At 37.2% G+C, this 17,911-nt stretch overlaps 1 protein-coding gene across 1 annotated transcript in view; it reads right to left on the bottom strand.

The window, feature by feature from the left end:
* The window catches only part of C7H8orf34 (chromosome 7 C8orf34 homolog), a 302,768-nt gene that overhangs the window by 226,382 nt on the left and 58,475 nt on the right, over positions 1-17,911 (bottom strand). The window contains 3 exon segments of the mRNA XM_028534036.2: positions 4,585-4,713; positions 11,428-11,559; positions 16,670-16,817. Coding sequence (XP_028389837.1) covers positions 4,585-4,713; positions 11,428-11,559; positions 16,670-16,817 — 409 coding nt within the window.

Here is a 17,911-nt window from a genome sequence, read left to right as displayed (position 1 = left end):
CATAAAACAAAATTATCTTTTTCATCCAAAGTCATAAACTTTAGATACCTACAATGATATAACCCATGATTTCATTGTCTAAAATCCTCTTGATTTTTTAATACTTTTTACATTAAATGTGCTTGACCTTGCAAAAAAAGTTTTCTCATTAGATTTTTAGAAAGCTATCAGTTGATCTTTAAATTTCTTTTACATCTCAGTTTATGAATCCATTATTCATAGAGATAGCAATAACATTTTACCTATCTAGACTATAGGCAAGAATTAGCAAGTAAGTCAAGAGCCTTCGAGCAGTCAAGGCCTGTGTCACATGGAACCTGCCCATCGCTCATGAGCCAGCTCCCCGGAGCCTTGTCCACTGTCCATCACTCTCAACTTCAGCAACTACCAGAAGTTCTTCTGCAGAGTCAAGAAATGTCACCAGTGAAAACTGGCGGCGAAGAAAAGGTTGCTATGACGACATACTAAGATACTAGAAAATTATGGGTCCCAGAATAAAACTCAAACTACATAAAGGGAAAACTTGCCTTGGAGAAGGAATCATGCCTCTCATCATTCCAAGCATTTGGTCTGACATATTTTGTCCAGATACCTATTATATTTTCTCACATTTACCTATTTTGATGATTTTGCTTAATAAATTATCTAAGTAAATCTCCATCCTATTATAGATAGTTCCTTCTGCTCCCTGTTTTAAATGTCAAATTACCCAGGGTACTTTCCATTTTTTGTTATTTCGCATTTAATCAAAGCTCAAATTGACTAAAAGAAGTTGGGAGAATTTTAAAGAAACACTTCTTTACAGAAACATGAAGCTCCAGTGGGAACCATTTGAGCAGCCAGGACATTTCTCCTAGTGCCTAGCACAGCATTCACAGCTACTCATTAGCTTTTAAAAGCCATTGTATTTTAAGATGATATTTTTAAAGTTTATAGGAATTCAGGAACAGTGGTGAACACAAAATACACAAAGGAAAATGCAGTGAGTGGGTTATCATACCCTCTAAGGGAGAAGAGCCCAGGATTTGGTTATGGGACCCTTGATGCTAGTGCACGTGGTCTTCCTAGGCACTGAACTGAGGCCCTGAAGAAAATGCTATCGTATCAGAACAGCCAAAGAGGCTACAAATCCCTGTAACATAAAAGTCCCCACCCTAACCCCTGCTCCCAAGACTTCCATCTTCATTGCCTTTATTACCAGCTGTACCCTTTATGCACCAACAATACAAAATTTGCTTTCCCTTGAAATACCTTCTTACACACGTGCTCCTCTCTCTGCCAGGAACACCTCCCCCCCCACCTACGACACATCTCACCCTCCTTTTACCTTCGCTTGACCTTTTTATCCTTCCACACTCTGTTCATGTATATCCTCCCATCAGTTTGGCCCTAAGTCCCAGTGAGGGCTCTTTTATGGGCCCCTCGGCTTTCCTTAACACACTTTCCACAAGTCTCTGAAATTCTGCTTTTCACAAATACCTCCCTACTAAAGGTAAACTTGAGTTCTGGGTGCATGTAATATCCATCTTTGTATTCCCACATAAATGTGTGGAGATTAGGTAAATGAATGTGCAGTGAATGAACAAACAATTACTATATTATCTGCTTTCATTTTCACTCACAGGCTGTTTATTCTCTAACTTGGCAATTTGCAACTGGTGCGCCACAAGAACTGTTAAAACATGCAATACCTGACTATTTCATCAGGGGCACTGATCTCTTTCCCCTTAGATTGTTAAATTAAAAAAAAAATGACAACAGCCAACACAATAATAACCATCTAATGTAAATGAATCAAAATTATACCTATTTTTTGTCAGATTGGCAAAAAATATATTTTTTGGTGTGCCATAGAATTTAGTAATTAGTTTATGCATGGTATAAGATGAAAAAGCTTGAAAATTGCTGCTCTAACTTCTCAGGCTGTTTGTCAAACAGACTTTTCAGGTGTGTTTTTGACTGGCAAACTCAGAAAGTCCTTTTTTTCTTGGCAGAGTCCAGATTGCTACTGTCAGCCATGGAGCACAAATATCTGTTCACTGTTCCCCCAACAGCTGGCCATTTCCCCCTGGTAAAGCCCCAGTCAGTGTTTCCACATGAACTGTAACCCACAGACCACTGTCTGGATGGACAGAAGATTCTCATCCTATCACTGTCTCACTTCAGAGAAATCTGCCAAAAGCAGTGAAGGCATCAGGCTCCCGAAGCACCAGAAGCCCAGCTACCCTGGGAGCACACCTCGAGCAGAGGGTTGTGTTGAGCAATGTCACATAATAGGGAACAGCTGCTCTTTAGCTTTTAGTTTATTTATTTACTTATTTATTTTTCAGCATAATTTCCCAAGAGATAAGGTACCATAAAAGCCAAATACAGCATATCTATGAACATTGAAACACATGTAATCTCGTATCAGAGGCCCACACTCTGAGAAGAAGGGCGTCTGCAGTGATGAAAGAGTGAGGGTGGGGTCTCAGAGAAGAAGGGTCAGAAGAATTAAAACCAGAGGTCGTGCTCACCCTGAAAGTCCAGACTGAGTTATGCATTAATCACTGTGCTTTGCGCTGGAGAGTCCAGGCTCAGAGGGCCCTACCCACAGGAAGCTCAAAGTCCAGGGAGGGCATAAGTAAAAATTTAATAATAGCAGGTAATTATGTTCAGGGAGAAGTACAGAAGCACAAAAAGAGGCACCAACTTCAGTCCAGAGAAGGGCAGCAACAGAGAAATCAGCTTGGATTTTCAGCTGAGGCTAAAGAGCGCCATAGGATTTCACTTGGGAAAAAGAGAAGCAGTGGAGGGAAATGGGGTGAGGTTTTAGGGCACCGGGACAGCATAAGCAAACACAGGAAATGAAGAATATCAGCGAGGCTCAAAAACTCTTGTGTTGCTGGTGCATACCTAGCCTGAGAAGCATGAGATAATACTAGAGACGTGATTAAGGGCCAGGTCATGGAGCACCTCCTATGAGATTTTAGGAAGCCACTGAATATCTGTAACAAGTGAGTGTCAGGTTTCCACTGCAGATCCATCACACTGACAGCAGTGAGGGCAGTGAGTTAAGAGTATGGACAAGACAGTTACTTGTTGCCCAAACTGTTTCAAGAGTCCTCCTGGGCACACCAGCTAGACTGCAATCCCCAGCCTCCCTTCCTCTTGGCTGAGGAATGTGGGCAGATGTATGGCTGTGTTTCCAACTCTAGGCATCAGAAGCCTCCCCCGTGATTCTCTACTCTCTCCTTCTGCTTCGGCAGGGCTACTACAAGTCTTGTGCTGAAGATGGCAGCATAACAGATGGAAGAAGTCTACACCCCTGGCTCACTCCACAGGCTATCCCTGAGTGAGAAAGTACTTGTGTGGTGGGAAGCCATAGGATTTTGGCCTTGAGACTCTCCCAACATACGGTCGTGGCCACCTAGCCAGGTGCAAGCTCAGTAAAGGCAGGAACTGCACCTGTTTTTCCTAACTTGGGGTGGGAATGACAGGGAACACGTGAAATGGATAAGCCAGTGATCTGGTCGGTGTCACTGTGCATGTGAACCAGGGGGTACTAACAGGGCTGGAGAACAGAATCAAACCCAAGACATATATTAGAGGGAAAATGAGCAAGATTTGGTAAGAATTAATGTTGAACAGTAAAGGAGGAGAGAGGAGTCCAGAGGGCTCCAGTCGGGTGAGTTGGTGAGTGAGGGTACCACCATCTGAGACACAGCATGCAGAACTGGGAGGCAGGATCTACTGATACATTGAAATTTAGCATGGCAGTGAGGTATCTGAGTTTAGATATATTTTAGGTATTTGTTTCAAAAGTATATGCAATCTAAACATGAAATATAGTTAGTCATCACCTAATGGCACCGGTAAATTCTGCAACTTTAAGCAAACTGATATATAATGAAACCAATTTTTACCATAGGCTAATTGATACAAACAAAAGTTTCTATGACATCAAGATTTATATGCATTAATATAAGCCTTTGACACATTAATATGATAAGATTCTTTTCATAAACATAACATAGCAGTAAACTGAAAACTCCTTTTATCATTGTTTGCTCCCAAAGTAAATCATAGGTGGCAGAGCAAAACCTCTAACCTAGGCCCTTGGATTACAGAATCATTGCTTTTACAAAAAGTATGTTACAAGGTACTGTGTCAGGCTCGGAAAGGACTCTGAGAAGAATTTGTCCCAGTTACTAGCCTTCAGAAATGTAGAGACCTTAAAACCTCATGGAAGCAATAGGTATGTTTGTTAAATGACACAAAACAAAAGGGTTCAGAAGAGAAGAATAAATAGATACCATTAGGTGTACACTTGACCTCAGTAACAAGAGACACTGTAGGAGAAAGTCAAATAACCTTGGGAGTGAGGGAGTCTGTAGCCCCGCCTACTCTGTATAACCAGTATTCCCGTGATTCTGTGTAACATGCAAGATCAGTCCTTAGCTCCAATCTCATGCATTTAGAACTCCTCAACCTCTCATGGAATTTGAATGAGGATGTTAAAAATGGGTTACTGGCAATATTAATGAATGTTTCTACTTTAATATTGGTTAGGAACTTCAATTACAATTAAGTAACTGAACTTACTTCGAGAGAGCTTCTCAAGGGCTTTTCCCAGCTTCTTGCTCTCTTGAAGGATGTGGTTCAATTCATCAAAATCACGGCTTTCTGGTTTAGCTCGCCAGTTCCACTTAGGATGATATACTGACCTTGGTGCTACATTTAAAAAAAATGATTACTTCAGAAGCATGCTACAGAGTGATAAAAAACTTACTGTTCATAATAATGTGAGAGGCTGCATGTGTCAAGATTGCTGTAGAAAATAAAACTGTCTGTCTTGGAAATGGTTTTCTTGTGCACAAACAGTGGGGAAGTTATAAAGCTGCCTTTAAGAAATGTTTTAAATGAACAAGTAAAGCGAGATGATGTTTATAGAAAAAAGAAAATTCAGGTATGGGTTCAAAGTTAATAATTTTTATAATTTAAGGAAAACATGTAAAGTTGATTTTGTTTATATTTTAGCAGCTTAAAGATGATCACTGACTTCATCAGCAATTAGTAAATATTTCTAAGACATTCTTGCTGTCCTCTAATAAAACTGTATTTACCTTCACTTCCCTCCAAATTCCAAACCCTCACTAGAATTATGCTATGGTAAAGGATTTTTTATTGATTTTTTTGGTCAAAGAATTAGTTAAACAAGGAGAGAAGTCATTATTAAGCAAAAAATAACAATGTGAAATAGATTGATGAGTGGTACACAAATTTAGCAAGCTGGAGAATACTGAAACCTCATCCCTGAAGGGAGAGATGCCCTAGAACAGGGACATTTCAGATCATTTTAGCATTAAAGCATCGATCGAGGAGGACAAATGACAAAGTATAAGGAAATAAAAAGTACTGTTTTTTCTTTTTTTTAAGTGGGAAGAATTCATTGAATGTCCAGTATAATTTGAAGCACATTATTACTACATTTTACAACAATGGCAATAAAGATCTTAAAACCTTTCAGAGACAAAAGCAGCAAATCAAATTGTCATCAGACTTCCCAACAGCAAGCTTCTCCACAGAAGACATGGGAGAAATCCCTTCAAAATTTCAACTGAAGGTTACTTCCAACTTAGAATTTGTACCCAACTACAGGTCCAATCAAGATACTTGTAAAGACTCAAAATTTATCTTGCAAGCACTTCCCCACCCTGCCGAAAGCTCTGAGTGGAGGGGCTCCACCAAAATGATAAGTGGAAAGACTTGGGACTCAGGGAATCTGTGATTCTCCACAAGGAAAAGGAAAAGAGATCCCCAGGGTGACAGTGAAGAACAGTCTTGGGAGACAGCTCAGCTGGGAAAGCAGCTAGAGACCAAAGGGCCAAGACTGGAGCAAGACGACAGAGGGCTACAGGAGAGAGGGATCTAACATTTTTCAAAGGAAACAAAGTATAAAGTATAAAAGAAGACTGAAGTTCAGATTACTTGATGCGTTTGATCATAGTGAGAGTGTGAATACTTTAATGCAGGATTTGGTGAAGTATTAGCGATGGGTACGTAGAAAACAAACAGAAAAACCAATCAATTATTAATTCTAATTAATAGTCAACTAATAATAAATAATTAGCTGGACATCTTATGGCTGTACTGTGAAAAAAGGCTAATTAATGTAGTTTTACTTATATCAATCAGAGTAAACATTCAACCAATGTTTGGAACATCTGCGTGACTGTGCTGAGATGTGGTCTGGGTGTAAAGCACACAGTCTTAGCATGAGGTCAAGAGATAACACCTCAGACTGAAAAAACAAAGGAGCCCTGGCTGGTGTGGTTCAGTGGGTTGAGTGCCAGCCTGTAAACCCAAGGGTCACCAGTTCAATTCTCAGTCCAGGCATAATGCCTGGGTTGCAGGCCAGGTTCCCAGTAGGGGGCACACAAGAGGCAACCATGCACTGATGTTTCTCTCCCTTTCTTTCTCCCTCCCTCCTCCTTTCTCTAAAAATAAATAATAGAATATTTTTAAAAATAAAATAAAAAGTAAAGGAGAACCATGTTAAGGTTCATACAAGTACCTTGTATGTTTAGATATCTAGACTTGTGTACCAAAAGCAACTTCTAAAAAAGTTCAAAGTGGTTCCACATTAGACGCAGAAAAAAGAAGAAAGAACACTGTCTTGTAGTACTCAACTACTTTACTTTTTAAACTACACATATTTTTGTTTTGATAAATATAAGTAAAATAAATTTTTAAATATTTATATGGAAAGGCTACAGGAAAGACAGACTGTTAAAATATATTTTCTGCTACCTATTTAAAAAGTAATCTGGCAATAACTATGATAATAAAAGATATACTGACCCCGTGACCCAGCAATCTTGTGTCTGGTAAATTATAATAAAGCAATAAAAATACCTATACTTATATATACATTTTAAGGTTGTTCATTTTATCAGGAAATACAAGATATTAATTTGTTTATTTTAGCAGTTGTTGGTTGCAAAAGTTGAGAAATAATTTAATGTCCTTCAACAGGAGAATAAATAAATTAAGGCATATGCACACTGTGATACAGTGTGCACTTATTAAAAAATATAATTTAGATCTAAGTCTATTATCATGGAGATATGCCCACAATGCATTTCAAAATGGTAAAATAGAATTACTTATGTTTACAGTTTAAAGCCAGTTTTATAAAGCAAGTCAACACATATATTTTACGTTAGTTCAAACAAAGGAAAAGATGTAAAAATGCAACCTGTGAAAAGATACAAACTATTTCTGATGGAGTAGAATTTGAGTGGAAAGAAAGAAAAAAGACTCTATTAATACATGTCTGTATTTTTTTTAATGGTCAAAATAAGCAAATATTACTTCTATAATTTAAATGAATCTAAAATTTACAAATAGAATGCAGCTGCTTCCTCTGTGATTTTTTGTTTAAGGGACTTGAGGTAGAGATGTCAGCTAATATCAACACCCTGGGGTCCAGGCCATGAGAGTGGACAGAGTGACCATGCTAAATGACTCGAGAGGAGACTCCCAGGCCTACTGCTGTTACCCCCCAGGCCATTCCCCAGGGGCCCTCTGGGAACAAGCCCAGGCATAGGGGAGAGAAACTCAGAAAAGGAAGCAGATAAAACTATATTTGTACCATATCCTTAAAAAATTGTTTGTCACTTCTGTAAACCTCCATTGAACAATTTCTCTAATCTGCATCATTGTATTATCTAATTTCCTGGAAATTACCATATGCTCTCTAGAATTCTCTTTTTTTTAATTCACAAAATAAAAGCATAGATTAAAAAAAATAGGTCCAATTAACATTCCCAAATAATGGCCAGATGTGACCACCTGCCAAATGACCCCAGGCCTTGTGGACCTGGCAACTGAACGCACTGACATGACAAGCCCTGGTGAGACCAGCAGGAGAACAAACCAGCCAACCCACTGATCCATGAGAAATTATCAGTTGTTGATTTTTTAAGACATTGAACTTTAGGGAGGATATATGAGACAATACAGAACTGATACAACACTCAAGACTTTCCTCAGCAACTCTCAAGTGGAACTAAAGAAAAAAATTTTTAAATATTTTCTGACTTGTGATGATTTGACACATACATATACATATATACATATGATACCCAATTTATCAATAAAACCAAATCTTGAGCAACCAAGGTTACAGTATGATCATGGTTTAATCAACTATGGGTTTGGTGATTTCTAATGATGTCTCAATAAATAATGGAAGGGCACAGCCTCCAAATGGAAATATCTGTATAGCTTTTTGATGAATTAAAAACCTTAGTTATACTTAATCTCAAAATTGAGAGCAACAATTTAAATACCTTTTTAAAAACATTCTGGGGAGAAGTGGAAAACAACAGAATAGTAACAACAACATATGACCCATATATGGTGACAGAATCTAAGAGAGGGCCAGTCTGTGACTTCACTAAGGCAAAGCCCACCCTCAGAGCCAGAGGCTGACCACAGTATTCTGCAGATGGCATCCTGCACCAGTCCACAGGAGCTTGCTACCTCACACACCAGCCTACAGTATGCTGAGCAGGATGACTCTGGACAATTCGTTATTATATAAATCAATTCTGACTCACTGTGACCTCTACCAAAAGTTTCATCTATGGGTCAAAAATAAATGTACTGTTTCTGTCAAATGACTTTACCAATAAAACTGCTAATGCTTGATAATATTTTATGCCTATGATGATGAGGGATATTAGCTTCTGGTTTTCTTTTCTTGTAATGTCCTTTAAACTTGTTTTAATAGCAGGGTTGTGGAAGCCTCATAAAGTGAGTTGGAACATGTACTCTCCTTCTCCTGGTATTATGTCCTCTTCAAATGTTTGACTTCTTCTGTGAAGCCATCTTGGCATGGAGTTCTCTTTGTGGGAAACTGTTTAATCATAAATTCAAAAGTTTTTAAATTGATGTAGGACATTTAAATATTTCCATTTCTTCTTGAATCAGTTCTGGTAATTTCTGTTGGTCAAGGGATTCATACTTTTAATCTAAGTTGTCAATTTTATTGGCAAAATGTTATTCAAGTTATCTCCTCATTATCTTTTAATGACTTCAGAATCTATAGTCTTCTTCTCTTTGTCAATCCTGACATTTGTAGTTGGTTTCTCTCTCTTTTTTTAAAATCAGTGTTGCTATACTTTAATCTAGTCTATTAATCTTTTCAAATAACCAACTGTTATTGAAATATTGAATAACCAACTGTTGGATTTATTTATTTTTCTCTGTTGTTTTCTATCTCAACTTCTATTATTATTTTTCTCATTTCTTTTTCTCAATGCATTTCTCCATATGCTTATTTTAAATCATTATTTTCTAGATTCTTAAAGTGAAAGCCAAGATCATTAATTTTATACTATTTTTTCTAAGCAGAATTTTAAAGCTATAAACTTTGTCCTAAGTTCTGCTTTAGCTTCATCCTGAAAATTTTAATATTTTGTTCGTCAAAATGTTGTCTAATTGCCTTTGTGATTTTGTTCTTGGCTCACAGATTATCTGAAAATATGTTAATTTTGAAATGTTTGCAGGGAAGTTTCTAAGCTTAATTTGACTTTAGTACAATTTTGGCAGCAAACATACTCCATACGACTTCAATCATTTTTTATGGTACAGCCTATGGTCTATCTTGATGAACATTCCATGTGGCATTGAGAATTACATATATTCTAACTTCACTGAGTAGAGTGTCCTAAATATGTCAAAGTTGTTAATAGTGTTCAAAACTTTCATATACTTACCCATTTTTTAATCTCTTTATTGTATCTGTCTATATCTTACTCTAGTTCTGTCAACTTATCCCTCCATGTCATTGAGAACTTTGTCATTGGGTCCTCTGGATCTCCAGTAATATCCTTCACCTTGAATTCTACTTAGTCTGATATTACCACAGCCATTAAAGTTTCTTTATATTTAGTATTTTAAACTGTTTGTATCTTTATGTTTAAAATGAATCTTGTAAACAATCTATACTTTTTAAATCTAGCCTATAAATTCTTGCTTTTTAATTGTTTAGTACATTTACATTTATTATAGTTATTGACATGCTTGCTCTTAAACCTACCAATTTGGTATTTGTTTCTAGTTTTCCAGTCTGTTCTTTATTTCCCTGTTCCTTTTTCCTGCCTTTGCTTTGGAAGAATAAATCATATTTTGGGGGGGTATTGCATTTTAACTCATCTACTGAATTTTTACTTATGCCATTTGTGCTCTGTAGTGTTGCTTTACATATTACAATAATCATCTTTAACCTATCACTGTAAAAGTTCGAAAGATACTCTATTACTACAGGAACAATTTAATATATTTTCACAACATATCTCTAAGAATTCTGAGTCTTACACTCTCATTGTTATTTATATAATCTGTATGTATACTATAAAAACTCACTTTGTTATTAATTTTGCTCTAAAAAGCTAACAGTCAGGTGGAACCAGAGCTTGGCAGTAATAGAAAGAGACATCATCAGATGCCAGAGCATCAGCAACATTCTGTGATCTGGCAGCACCCTTCTGGAAGAAGGACCAGCTCTGCAGGGTAAGCAGCCTTTCAGCATTCTTCCCTCAAGTTGATGGCCTCCAGTACTGACTGACTCCTTTAAAACAGCAAGCCTCTAGCTTTGGCCAGTGAGGAGCATCATTCCATAAACTGAGAGGTCACTGATTCAATTCCCAGCCAGGGCACCTTCCTTGGTTGTGGGTTCAGTCCCCGGTCAGGGCATGTAGGAGAGGCAACTAATTAATGTTTCTTTCTCTTTCCCTCTTACTCCCCTCCCCTCTCTGTAAATCAATGAATATGTCCTTGGGTGAAGATAAGAAAAAATTAAAAATAAATAAAATAAAAAATGAGCAAGCCTCTAGAGGTAAGAAGGAAGGAAGTGAAGGAGGGAAGGAAAGAGGCAGACAGAGAAAGTAAAAACAGAAATAAATATAGACACTTCAGTAATAAATAATAAGCAGGACTTCAGAGAAGTAATGGGTGAAGGATTTCATAAAATTTTGTTAAATGTTTTGAATACATATCTCCTTCACTCATGCTCTAAAAGATTTTATTTGTTCTTACATACTTTATTAACTATTAACTATAGGGTGGGTGTCACGTCACACGTGATGCAATGCTGTACTGGACACAAGAGGCAAGGGACCCATTCCAGACAATATACATTCTTAAAAGAGTATATTCCAAATGGCCTAAAATAATCAATTACACATGATTTAGAATATGAATGAGTATATATAAATAAAGCTCAATGTTAATGCTGAAATAGTTATGAAATTCATTAGGATCAACAGCCAGAAATATCAGATAAAGTGTTTGGCTTTGATTCTTTCCTTTTCTTCATTTTGTTATTAACATCGACTTACATATATTAAGTAAATTTTGAATAATAAACTTCCTTACATGATTTGGATTCTGGTGATGGTGGAGAAATGTTAGACACAGCAAGGTCACTTTTTGACTTTTTCGGCTTCTTTGCATTTAATTGCCAAGGCTTGTCATAGCTTCTGAAATCCCTTCTTGCTCCTTTATGTTCTGTTAAAACAACAACAGCAACAACAAATATATATATGCTCAATAATAAGTGATTTCAAGATTCATAAAAAACTAAATTCATGAAGTCAGGCATATTCAGCAAAACCTATAGGTTGCCTTATATCCAAAATAACGCAAATATCTATAAGCATTGCTTGTTTAATTTCCCCTGTACATTTAAGTTATCAATTTGATATGGATCAGTTTGTACATTAGTATGATTAAGATCATTGTAAACTGTGAAATCATTTGAAAGGATTTTTAAGGCATGAATTACCATTACTTAAAATAACATTCTTCAAATGTTGCCATGGAAGAAAGCATTGTATTCTGTTGTAAATAAAAACAACTAAACATTTAAGTAAATTATACTCACTGATGTTAGCTTATCCATGATTCACTGTGACCCACAAAACTGACATTCACCTAAATTTCTTCTAGAATTCCTCTCACTTTTTCCACTTCTCTTTTCAAGAAAAATTAATTCAACCAACTCTATTGAAAGTTATAGTTCCTCTTCAAACATGGTCAATGTCATACCAATTCCCAAGTTAAATGATCTTTTCAAGAGTTCATCCCTCTTACTTCCTTACCAAGCATTTCATCTTTTTAGACAGTTATCTTTGCCGAATTTTTTCTTCTGTTCTCAGAGCATTACTTTCTTCTCATCCTATTAACCTGACTACTTCTTTTCTGCTTCATTCATTGCTTCCTCAACTTCCTCTTTCATCTAGGTAGCATTCTTTAGAGCTTCCTTCTGTCTCCTGTTTAAATTTACAAGTTTTCAAACCATCCAACCTTTATGAATGACTTACACATCTTTCTCTGGCCACCCACTTACAAATATCAAACAGACCTCATGATACATTATATGGATTCCTCAAATGCTCATATTAGGGTTGTATTTAACTAGGTGTTATAGAATTTTCCCATCTCCAACATCCCATTAAATACCAAAAGATGCATAAATATTCTAAAACACTAGGAACAAAAATATCGGTCTGTGATCTGGCAGAACTCAGAAGATATCTCTACAAATAGGATTAATACAAAAGATATGCACATCAGAAAGATATTAGAGGATTTCAAGACATCCACAAGGCTTGCCCCTATCTCCAAGTTATCTCCTTATGTGGTTCCATAATCTCTCAGAGTTTTTCTTTCTAGCATCCATTCTAGCACCAAAATTTCTTCTAAGGCAATATGGGTAAGGGAATACAGAATCCTGTGTATAAAATGTAGTATCTCATGATACAAAGAAAAGCTAAAAGGAACCAGAGGGAAAAGATACATCGGATTTTGTGCCTTTTTAAATCTCCACTACTGGCAAGGAAAAAGAATCCATTTTAATTTAAATAATCTAGTAATAATATTGTTCTTATTAGGTGTTTAAAAAGAAACAAGAGAGAGAAGGTCACTCGTCAGTTTAGCAGAGACCCACAAAATTCACCTGGGAGTGGAAAATTTAGTGGTGGCATTAGTTTCATCTGCCTCTCTAACATTTTTTAAAGAATTTTAAAGGTTTCAAGCAGTATGGTGAGAGGACAAGTAAGAATCCACCTATACATTTATGGATAAACCTAAATTAAAGCTAGATAGAATACTGCTCATTTAAGTTTGAATAAACAAAAACATGATTTTGAAGAAAAAACTCAATATACAAAACAAAATGCAACATTCAAGATACAGAGAAAATTGATAGTTTTACAGAAGATTTATTATTGAAAACATTCAAATTTTAGAATGTGGCTAATCTGTCAGTAACAAAAAAAGACAATGAATTCTGTGAAACAAAAAGAAATGAGAGAGGAGACAAGCTAACCAACCTATGATAAAACCATAACTGCAGCCAGAAATCAAAAAAGAAGACGAGACAAGGAAATACTGATAGGGAGCTAGCGTGCAATACCAACATTTAAATTTGTGTTCTAAGCCGGGAAGAGAAAAACTGATGCTGTAGAAAACAGAGTCAGTGACCCAGAGCACACAGCTGACAAATACGCCTCCCTAGAGGTTAGTCTATAAAGGCAAACACCATATGAAATGAAATGAGAGGACAGAGAACAGTAAAGGAGACTCGATTAACACATATATGATTTTAGTTAAGAAGAAATCAAAATAAATATGATAGAAGCAACAACTAAGTACACAAAAGGGAAAATGCTCTAGGCTTAACTGGATTTGCTCATAGAAAGAATTCATTAAATATAATGAAAAGTTACAGAAAACAGGAATACATTTAGATTTATTCCCATTAGACTTTCGAATATGAGAAATAAAGCAAATCTCATAAGTATTGTCAAAGAATAATTAGAATATCTAAGAAGGAACAAAAATAAGGCTGCTTTCAGGTTTGTCCTTGACAATGTTAAGTGACAAACTTGAAAAGATGTGCCCCAAGTTGCTTGATACATTTAAAGTTAATAAGAGAACATCCTAAGATATTTTCAATAAGTATTACACCCATACTTTGAATACTGAGATATTCTGTAGCTAATTAGAACATACACCAAAAGAAACAATTCAAAATTTCTGTCAAGGTTTAAACTGGCATTATTTACTATCACCTTAATTAAAATTTCTTGTTGTATTCATATCCAAGAATTATTGTATGATTTCCTTCTCCCTTTTGTCATACTCTTTCCTCCAACATTTTTCTTCTTCCCCTTCTGGAACACACATTTCATGGTTAACAGACACTCTACTCTCAACCCTCTCCCCTCCTTTCATGTCTTAGGAGACAGCTCATTCCTCCCCCCAGAGCACTGGCAGCTCCCAGAGAGTGTTCATTCTGTCACGTGCTGCTCTCCACAGGATGGGTCTTCCAGGCCCACCACTGTCGAGCAGACAGTCCCTCCTGCCTGGTGATTAATGCTGCCTGTCTGCACTACTCACCACTCGTCACTGCTGCCATCTTTCTGCCCCTGATGAATCTCGCAGCCTTACTCATGATATTGGCACCATCTCCCTTGACCTTTCAACAACTTGGATGAAACTCTGGTGACCTCTGAAACCGTAGACAAACCACACACGAAGCCTCAGACTTCGTTGTCCTCCTCAACTTTAAAAAGCTTCACTTCCCTGAGGCTTAAGACACTTTCAAACTGAGGCCAACAACAGGACTTTCTCATCACCTGGAATCTTTCCACCTCAGAAGTCGCAGAGGGCGCAACCTGCTGCGCTTCCGTCTGTGCTCCCCTCGCATTCTCACTGCACCCGCACCTGCGCTCACACGGGCTCCCTAAAGGTCTTTGGCTCTCTGCTCTGCTTCTCATGTCTGAACCTTGTCCTTGCTCACTACCCTCTCATACCAGATCATGTGCTTCAGTTACTTGCAGGATTGGCTCACAAAAGTCTTCAGTTATTTTGCAAAACTCTTCTTCCACCCTCCACCTTCACGATGGCACAACCACAATTCTCAGTCAGTCCCTCCAACTCTTTCCACTGCTCCCCACCTGGTACTTCTGGGCACTGAAAAATCACAGTCTTGCTAATGGTTTCCATCATGTCTTCAACTTCCAATAGACCACAGAACTGCCTACAGTCCTTTTATTTTCCTTTGCCAAACCTTTTTCTTTTTCATTTCCCTTGGTGACTTTCCACGATTGCATCACTCACTTTGATCTCCCCTAAACAATCCCCAACCCTCTTGTCCTCAGTAAACAATCTCACTTCTCAATAAACAGACAACATTATAGGTATCAGATATGATCTCACACTGGCCTTCTTCCAGTTCATCACCTGCTCAACCTATAAATTGAACCACATCTTCCATTCTTTCATGCCCACAGTTTTCATGATTTTGTATATAATATGAATGCCTCATCTGTGACTTCTGCCTGGAGCCACCCAAAAAGTTTTAGACTCATACCTGTCTGCTGGAATTATGCACTCGGATGCCGTACAAGAAATTCAAATTCATCTATAGGAAATGGACTCATTACTGTCATTCATAAATTTACTCTTATGTTTCCATCTTGTTTTATTAAACAAACATTTATGTCTTTACCCAAGTCAGTACTAAAGAATCTCTAAACTGGCAGTACTAAGAATCTCCATCTCCCCTTCACCCTTGCTAAGCAATAAGTCATGCTGTACTTATGCCAGTCAGAATTCTAAGATGATGCCCATGACTTTTGTCCCTGTTGCTATACCTTACACGGTTCCCTCCCCTTGAGTGCAGACAGGATTTTTGACTCACTACAAACCAATAGAATATGGCAAAGATGATGCTAATTTGCTCATCATAACACTATGATTATGTCTTGTTATAAAGGACTCCATCCTACTACACTTTAATGAGAGAAATTCCCTTGCTGGTTTTACAGAAGTGAGCTGCCATAATGTGAGAGAGGCATGTGGCAAAGAACTGCAGATTGCATCTAGGAGCTGAGAGCAAGCCTGGGCTGATCCAGCAAGGAAACAGGGGCCCCAGTCATAGAACTACAAGGAAATTACTTCTGCCAATAACCTGAATGAGTTTGGAAGCAGGTTTTTTCTTACTCCAGACTCCAGGTGAGAAACCACTCAGCCAATATCTTGATTTCTAGAATTGTAAGACTAAACAAAGGAACTAGTTAAACTGGGAAAATGGGGCTATCACCTAATGGTGAAGCTGGTTCCCCAATGCCCAGAGTAAATGGATCTTTCTAAGACTGAAGTTACTACACAGATAAAACTGGGGTTGGGGAAATAGAGAATAATCATCAAGGTTGGGCAACAAGAAGGGTAACTTTGTGGAAATCTAATACTTACCTTTCTACAGATAAGCTAAAGCATTTAATTCAGATTCTTGATAAAAAGAAGAAAATTTTCAAGCTTAGAATAATTAGCTTGAATTCAGGTAGAATGAAATCTTCTCATGAAAATCTGAATCTTATTTCTATAAAATTTGATGGACAAATTCTTGTATTTTAAAGCATAATACATGACAATGTGTTTATATTGAAGAATATTTTATGACAAAATTTAGTATACGGGTGAAGTTACAGATCAATACCTGAACCCCTAGGTAACCATCTATATTTATCTTATAATCAGAAAGACTTTTGTAAATTTTTACACTAAATGTATCAAAATTAACTATAAAATATATATTTTTTTCATTTACCTGATGGTTCACTCTCTGCCCAGAGAGCTGCAGATCCAGATAAAGTTCTCTGAAGCTGCCCACGGTTTCCTTGTTTGGACTGGAGATGGTCAATGAGAAACGGGATTGGCTGGTCAGGTGTCTCAGTTATCAATTTGGTCATCAGTTCCTGGAGGCAGAAGAGAAAACACATTTACATCAAACAATAACAACAAGCCCTTACTCAGCACTTACTATGGCTGGGCACTGCTCCAACTGCTTCCCACACCACAACCCATTTAACCCCAAGGGCATCTTCAGGCAGGTGCGGGTCACTGTCCTCACTTTGAGGAAACAGAAGTGCAGGAAGGTTGTGTATGTTACACAGCTAACACATGGCAAAGCCAAGGTATATTTATTTACTTTTATTTTTATTATTCTACTTGGCCAAAACATACTAGAAATTTAATGTAAACTCTTTAAAAATTATAGTCTAAGAGTTTTAAACTTCAGATTATTATTTTAAGAGATGCAATTATAAACTCAACTTTCAATAAACTTCATATACATTATTCTACACCAATAAGATTTTTTCTTCCTAACCATATATAAATACCCCCAAATGCAGAAACTTTATTGGAATGAAATAAACAAGTAATAAATCACAGAATCACAGAAACTGAAACGTGTCTTAAACTGGCCTCTGAACAATACAGACTTTCATTTTTCCAAAAGCCCTGGTGGGTATTCATTCTTTCTTCATTTTTTTAACCAGTGGAGTTAAGAAATGGAAATTTCTCTACCTGTCAAACAGGCTGTTCCATTTGTGGACAGTTCTATTGATGTCTTAAATTGGGCAGAAATCTGACGGAAGGGTAATATCTACACATTGTTTTTCCCTGTCAGAAACAGCAAAGAGCAAGCTCTACTGTGTGGTCAGTTAGAGTCCCCAGATTGTTCTCATATGAACAGTAGCCAAACCATGTGGATATCATTTTGTGCTGAGTAACGGGGTTTGTGAACTTGCATGCACCGTTTTACATTCATATCAGTCACATTTCATCTTGTTGGGCTTAGCCCAGAATTCTAGTCTGTCAGTTATTATTTTGAGTTCAGACACTATGTGAGGCAGTGGTTCTTGTGAGTAAACCAAACAATCAGATATCCAGGTACTAACAGAGCGGATACTGGAAATTCCCCATCCCCTTGTATTTTTTGTCAGTAGCCTATTTCCTCTGCCTTGAATGATCTTCTCTCAGATGGTGACATCGCTGGCTTGCCATC

Source organism: Phyllostomus discolor, chromosome 7 (genome assembly GCF_004126475.2).
Source record: "Phyllostomus discolor isolate MPI-MPIP mPhyDis1 chromosome 7, mPhyDis1.pri.v3, whole genome shotgun sequence".
Lineage (NCBI taxonomy): Eukaryota > Metazoa > Chordata > Mammalia > Chiroptera > Phyllostomidae > Phyllostomus > Phyllostomus discolor.
Note: the sequence above shows the minus strand (reverse complement) of the source record. Positions and strands in the feature narration are given on the sequence as shown.